The sequence below is a fragment of the Hippoglossus stenolepis genome, chromosome 19 (assembly GCF_022539355.2).
Source record: "Hippoglossus stenolepis isolate QCI-W04-F060 chromosome 19, HSTE1.2, whole genome shotgun sequence".
Lineage (NCBI taxonomy): Eukaryota > Metazoa > Chordata > Actinopteri > Pleuronectiformes > Pleuronectidae > Hippoglossus > Hippoglossus stenolepis.
The window spans coordinates 839940-847146 of record NC_061501.1 but is presented as its reverse complement, the minus strand read 5'-3'; the positions used below and the strand labels follow the sequence as shown (position 1 = coordinate 847146).

At 38.9% G+C, this 7207-nt stretch overlaps 1 protein-coding gene across 1 annotated transcript; it reads right to left on the bottom strand.

Annotated features, from left to right (window-relative positions):
- Nucleotides 1-3299: 3299 nt before the first annotated feature.
- LOC118098696 (enkurin) lies at nt 3300-5651 on the bottom strand. Its single transcript, XM_035142762.2, has 5 exons — nt 5350-5651; nt 4663-4808; nt 4335-4555; nt 4004-4150; nt 3300-3834 (listed from the first exon to the last, which is right to left on the bottom strand). Exons 1-5 carry the CDS (start codon nt 5427-5429, stop codon nt 3661-3663), a joined length of 768 nt encoding a protein of 255 aa, XP_034998653.2. The 5' UTR covers nt 5430-5651; the 3' UTR covers nt 3300-3660.
- Nucleotides 5652-7207: the final 1556 nt, after the last annotated feature.

The following is a 7207-nucleotide window of genomic DNA, read 5'->3' as shown; positions in this document are numbered from 1 at the left end:
CTATCACACATCACTCACACAGCTGTCAGGGGCAGTTTGGGGGTTCAGTATCTTGCCAGAGACAGGGATCAACCCACGGACCTTCTGGTTAGTGGACGACCCGCTCGATCTCCTGAGTCACAGCTGCCTAAATCTTAGTCAAAGGTCCATGCCCATAGTCCTTTTAATGGGCATGAACAGTTCACAGTTGTTTATTTAATGTCTCTACAGTAGCTGGGAAACTGACTGTCAGTAATAGCTATGTCAGGATTTTTGTTTTCTGAGTTATTCTATTGGAATTTGAGAAGCTTTTGTTTGGCTGGAGCCACATCTACCAAGTAGTGTTGTAAGCTGAGCTGGAACTGTATATGAATGGTTTTGTTTTAGTTGTGAACTACTGCTGGAAATGATTGTGGTGTGAAGGGATACATAGATCTGACCCTTCTGTCACTGATGGTGTGTTTGTGTGCTGGTTCTAACAAACAGCTCCACAAGCCTGTTGTCCAACACCTCACTGTGACTTTGTTCTTTTAACATTTTCCCTGCAATATTTAAAGCTCACCCACTCAAAAGTGTGCATAATTTATAGTGTTGTCCCTGTTTTATTGAGAACTGGCAGCAATGATGAAGTTTCTACGACTGTAAGACAAAAATACATGCCATGGTGTTTCACAGAAGCACAACAGGATCCAGTAGGAGTTGTGTTTGTGTCCATTTAATCAAAGGATGTCCAATATTCACCTTCCTCCCAGTCTGTGTCTGTCTGTTGTTTAATGTTGTGCTGGTATCCTGTACATTTGGGTTTCTCACAGCCCTTTCACAGAAAGTAGTTGCCGGCTGCTGCTGACGGAAGCTGATATCCAAAGATAAAAGTGGCTGAAGAGGCAAAACATTTTGGTAGTTCGGAAACTGCAGCATTCATGCCCCCCCTAGACGTGAATCCTTTACCATGCACTCACCTAACTGTGTCTTCAGGTGTCACCCATGAATCAGTGTTATTTTCAGAACTACAGGAGTAGGCTACTTCATTTGATCCATTCTTAATATTAAACTGAACTGGCTGAGAAAACAAATTTCCCCTTAGGCGACGATAAAGTCTAAAAAAAGTCAAAAATTCATTCTGGATGTGTTTTTCTTGTTTCGGATGCTGAAGGCTCCTGCAGGCACCCCTGGATTCGTATCATGGTCAAAAGACATGCAAGTAAAGCCTAAACTCTGAGTGTGAATGAAGCGTGAGTCTGTCCGTGTTCATCATGTTAAAGACTTCCTGAGTGTTTTCTTACCCTCTTACACACAGCTCCATCTTCTTCCATAGTAGATTAAGCACACACACACACACACACACACGCACACACGCACATACACACACACACACACACACAATAACCGGTCACTACGGATGGGTGATGCTATAAATGGCAGCATCAATGGAGTGTGGTGATGGCCTTTTCCTCCTGACTGCTCTGTGTGCAGCTCTTATTCTGAGCAGGATACTGATCTCATCTGACAGATCACACACTATAGCCATCGGTCACATAGCTTGTATGTGCTCTTTACAGTTTTTTTCGATTGCATAAACACTAAAATCAAAAGTATTACACTATTATCAAACCCTTACACTCAAGGAGCAAACCATGGGCCCAGATCTGCACCACTATAAGCACAATGTCAGCTTCACACTTTTTGCAAAACAATACACACAGTGATCTGCAAAACACTAAACACACTTGTATACATTAGACACAGAAGTATATCAAGATGTCACTTCCTTACAATTCCAAAGCACTGACTGTCAAATGACCCCCCCTATGAGCCAATTGGTTCAACACAGCCATCAGGTGTGCAAACACATGATTGCTTAATTGTAGACACACCAATCAGGTTTAAGCACTATAAAAATGCAGCAGGTGAGTTCACCTGTCTTCAACCAAAATGGAAGGAGTCAGAAGAAGAAGAAGAGTGAGGGTGAGAGGGGGAATCCACGGAGGAGGAGAAGGAGGAAGAGGCGGAGGCCGTGCCAGAGGTAGAGGCCGAGGTGGAGGTAGAGGTAGAGGTAGAGGTAGAGGAAGAGGAAGAGGAAGAGGAAGAGGAAGACATGAAGCAGGAGGAGAACGTGCTCAAAGAAGAAGAGGACCAAATTTATCAAATGAAATTCGTGCAACACTAGTTGACCATGTGGTGAACCACGGATTGAGGCTGAGGGAGGCTGGACTAAGAGTTCAGATCTTAGCAGATATACAGTGAAATCTGTCATTGTAACCTGTACTGGATACAGAATCTTCTGTTGGTCTGATATTTGCTGAGCTTACAGTTTTATGCACACTACTGTAGTAGCATGAAAACTGGGACATGTTTTGTTGTGATTCTCCATGTTGACATGTTGACTGATTTGGGAATATGGAGAGAAATAAATTATATTTTCATCAGTCTGCAGCATTGGTCTTGTATAGTGTTTGGTGAATTTATTGTATATTTGCACTTTCTCTGTGTACTTCACTTACAGTACTCTAATCACTAAGAAGTAGAATTGCTAAAAGTGTTTTAGGTTAGCAACAGCAGTGTGTAACTGGTTCAAACAGAATTAAGTCATATGAAACGTGTGTGTTTCATATGGTAACAAAATATGGTTTTGATAAATTGGTGTATAGTTTTTACAAGAGTGTTTCATTTTGCAAAGGATCTGAGGTTTTCTGCTAATTGTGTGTGTGGTTGTGCTGATTGTGTGTAGTGTTTTGAAAAACCGGGCCTTGTTTTAAAAATCGTGCTTAAGCAATCGAGAAAAACTGTAATCAGGACTATAGGTCAGATAATGTGTGTGCGTGATTACTTTGAAGATCTTACATGTGGATGTGTGTTATAATGCTTAGGAGGATGGGAGATGCTTGAGCATGTGATGAAATACATTTAAGTTGATCTAATGCAGTGATATAAAGGTTATATCATACAAAATGTAGATCAGTATCCTGCTCAGACTAAGAGCTGCACACAGAGCAGTCAGGAGGAAAACTCCATCACCACACTCCATTGATGCTGCCATTTATAGCATCACCCATCCGTAGTGACCGGATATTGTGTGTGTGTGTGTGTGTGTGTGTGTGTGTGTGTGTGTGTGTGTGTGTGTGTGTGTGTGTGTGGATCATAAACAATTTTGGGCAAGAACTGAGCCACTGAGGGCAATTAAAACAAATTGACAGCATAAATTTGGTTAAGTTTCTACGCTACAAGTTTTATTCATTCCGACTAAAATTGATTAAAAAAAATTATATTACAAGCCAGTGCTGAAGAAAAAAAGCAGGGAATAAATTGTTTCATTATTTGATTCTCACATTTGAATATTACATTCTCTAAATTTACCGCTTCCCTTAAAAATTCAGAAATATTTGTTGAAAATTGCTTGGAAATACTCCATAGTCAGATTTTTTTACTTGTGGCCGGATTGCAATTACATTTTGGTTTGGATTTTTATGATCCAGTAGATAAGTCAAAATATTTAATTAATTAATACAAATCAGACAATCTGTCTAATTTGAACATTTATTTTTCTAACTTTTCTTTAGACTTACAGGTCATTCATAACTTCATAACATATCTTCTCAAGCCCATGTGATATCTAAACAATGGGGGAGATGAAGAAATAAAACAAAATAAATCAGATCAAGTCAGAGAATTTGATCTTAAGTCCTAGTGATTGGGTATGTAGATGGTTTTGAACTTCTGGAAGAGATCAATGTCGTCCTCCAACTGCTTCATCGCCGCTTCGAGCTGCTCCTTGTGGGCTTTCTTTGACAGGGTGTCGGTGACGAGAGAGAGGCCCTGATATTCGTGGTGCAGCTTATCCCAGTTCTTCTTCAGGTCCTGGATAGTGGACACAGGGAGGGACACCAGTCAGTGTCAAAACAAACTATGCTTAATGATGCATACAATTTGTCAGGATTCTATGTTTGTATATATGTGAAAATATCATCAACCATAATAGACAGGCAAATATAGACCTTGCAGAAGGTAAGAAAATGTGTTCCAGTACCTCCAGGAGAGCTTGTCGCTCCATGTCAGACATGAGTTTTATGGCCCCCTGCTCCTTCTGCTCTTTCACAAAGTTTTCATAATCCTCCTGAGCCCTCTGCTTTTCTTCATTGCGCTGGATAAGGTACTCAGGTACTTCTCCATAATCCTACAGATAGTTGTGAATTTGTATCAATCAATCAAATCTTTTATTTGTATAGCCCATATTCACAAATCACAATTTGTCTCATGGGGCTTAACTGTTGAAACTGACTTTAGCAAATAATGTCTCTTAAATTGTGTCCAAATTTGTTTCACAAACTTTTCTTTAGTGTTGTATCATCAGAAAATACCTTTTTCTTTAAGTACTTCGGGACGAGTCCTGAATTTTCGAGGAGCTGCTTGTGTCCCTTGCTGTCCACACAGGTTGGCTGTGGTTTCATTGGAATCAAAGTAGTTGTCTTTATAAAGTCTCTTTTTGTGTGAATGCCCATAGGTGGATTGTCTGTCCTTGCAGGAACAGGTGGTTTCTTCACAGTACAGCTATGACAAAACTCTTTTGAGGGATGTGTCTCTTAGAAGAAATAAAAATACGAAGAAGAAATTCAGATGAGCACAAAACCTGATCATTGCTCAAACTGGGACCCATGCAATGGTCCTGTTGTTGATAGAAATACTCACTTTTGGCCAGTTTGGGCTCTTTGAAATGCTTCTTGGTGTACTGGTCCGGTGATGCCACCTCTACTTTTGCTGGTCCCATTGTTCTCATTGTTTCCTTGTTTGCCTTTTCCTCAAGAATAACTGTCGGTCTAAACTTGGACATATACCTTCAGAGGCAGCAAAGGAAAATTATAAATTAACATTTTATTTCAAAATCCTTTCATTACATATAGGAGTGTGCAGGGAGGATGAAGGGGATGAAATAGTTTTGTTTAAAAAAATGTAATTATGATTCTATCTATTGATCCATTATCTATACGGCTACCTCTATCTGTTAAAGGTTGCGCGGGGAGGTGGGCTACACCCTGGACAGGTCAGGTTTAAGGAAAGGAAATGTTCACAACCATCAAGTGTTTGGTATGCTGACATAAGTTATTACAAAATAGCGATTGACTTTATGATCATCATCTATTACTTAACTATTTAATTGTTGCAGGTTTTAAATTAGGTCAAATCTAAGCAGAGGAGGGTACACATTTCTAACTTACCTTACCTTACCTTTTCTATGTCCAATGTTTAGCAGCTTACTAACGTGCTTAAGATCTAACTAACTAACTAGGTTCTTCTTCCTTATAAACTAATCTAACTACTTTGATTTGACAATATAATAAGATTAAGCCTATTATTTGTTAACAGCTGCAAACGTACCTCTGTGGTTTTTGAGTTCGAACCTCTGTCTTCGGTAAACTGTTGTAGACACTCTCTGGTGGATACACAACTTCAGACATGTTGAATGACTTCGAGCACGGGAAGGGTTAATATTAAAAAAGCTTTCCTGCTGTTAACTATGAAATAAAAATATGGTGTTAATGGTGAGTTGCTAAAATGCTTTGTTGAGTAGAGCTGAAAATGTATGTAATGTAATTTAGTTGAGATAATAACTGAACACCACACGGAGCCCACGGGAGTAAAATCCTCTGGTCAGTATGTTTGACAACATGCTGCCGGCTGGTTGCTAGGCGACCGCGGGTGCAAATGTTGCATTTCTGTACACGTGTAAAGTACTATATCTGAGCTGAGACCACGTTTTATTTTATATAATATATAAACAGTGGCTTAAGGCATAGGAATTTTATGTTTATCTAAATCTACAAGTGTTATTCATTTATCCTCCGACAAACTATCTGATGGTAAATTTGGGTTACTTTTGTTTAATCTTACAATATCCCACGTTTGCCCTCTGCCAAGGTTTAGCAATATGTAAATTGATTCAATTAGATTCTTGTTTACCAATGTCAAAAGCCAGAGCTTGAATGCGTTTCTCTAAAGGACATTTGTATATTAATGTGTCTAATTTTGAATTTGAGCGCACCGAATTACGAGGTCCTAAGGTGTACTTGAATGCACCATACTTGCAGGTTTCGCGAGAGAAAAAAAAATCATTGATGGTGTATAAGTTTCTTTGATTTAAACATACAATACAATACATGCATGGTTAATAAAATATAAGAAAATGTGTATATTAGTTTTTACAACAGTAACATCATTGTATACACTCCGGTACAGTAGGTGACGCTGTGGCCACATACCCGCCTCGCATGTACCAGAAGAAGAAGGTTCCCATGCAGCGTAAACAAACATTAACTGGAGCCGTGACAAACTGCATCGCTAAATGTTTCATCGTTGGTTCTTATAAATGTGAAGCAGAGGGTTTGTCATTATAGCTTTCACCCACGGTGTGAGAGGGACAGCTTCCACAGGTGCTCCATTCCCACTGCTGTCACACTCTACTGCAGCATCCTAAAGATTCATTAAATACTGGCTATTTTTACACTTTTGTGCACATCAGTATCCTCTGCACACCACCTGTGTGGTATAATCATATGTAGCATCTCATATATTTTTAACAAAAAATGTTGACTTCTTTTATATTTGTATTTCCTGGTCTACTTCATTCTGACTTGTCAGCTGCTGTCATAAGGGAATTTCCCCAGTGTGGGATCAATCAAGTTTGATCTTATTTATATACTATTGTCCAACGTGACTAACATTCTCTTACATGTATTTACTCGATGTCACAAATACTCAGTTTCAGATTATATCATTTTCCAGCTGGATAAAATGTGAATGCAGAGAGGGAGAGAAGAAGATGGAGAGGACAATGTGATAAACAATATAATTTTGCCTCCGAAGGTAACATTGTGTGAAACACTGAATACTTTTACTGTGTATTCCATTTTTCATTTCCTTAAAGGTATTTTATGTTAAAAACATTTTTTGGTTTTAAAACTAATATTAATTCATAAAAACTATCATTACACACGAAACACTACAGCGCAGGTATTTTCTTTCTTCATGTCCCGTTTTGTTTTAAGTCCACTTTACTCCCATCACCTGGTGTTCACCGCATCCCCGCTTGACAGAGGGGGGTGTTTGATTGCATGCATTCACACACGAGTGTTGCATTTGGACTTTTGAATCTAATTTAATTGCTTTTATAATTGTTATAATAATAATAATATGTTATTTGGTTGTAGGTTTGCACAACGACATTTTCTGATTTTGT

What these genes read in the sequence shown, in the direction of transcription:
- LOC118098696 (XM_035142762.2), bottom strand. Translation starts at nt 5,429, where the DNA reads ATGTCTGAAGTTGTGTATCCACCAGAGAGTGTCTACAACAGTTTACCG. An exon ending in AGAGCCCAAACTGGCCAAAA is followed by an intron (nt 4,556 to 4,662) that starts GTGAGTATTTCT and finishes ATTTCTTCTAAG; the next exon opens with AGACACATCCCTCAAAAGAG. An exon ending in CGAAGTACTTAAAGAAAAAG is followed by an intron (nt 4,151 to 4,334) that starts GTATTTTCTGAT and finishes AACTATCTGTAG; the next exon opens with GATTATGGAGAAGTACCTGA.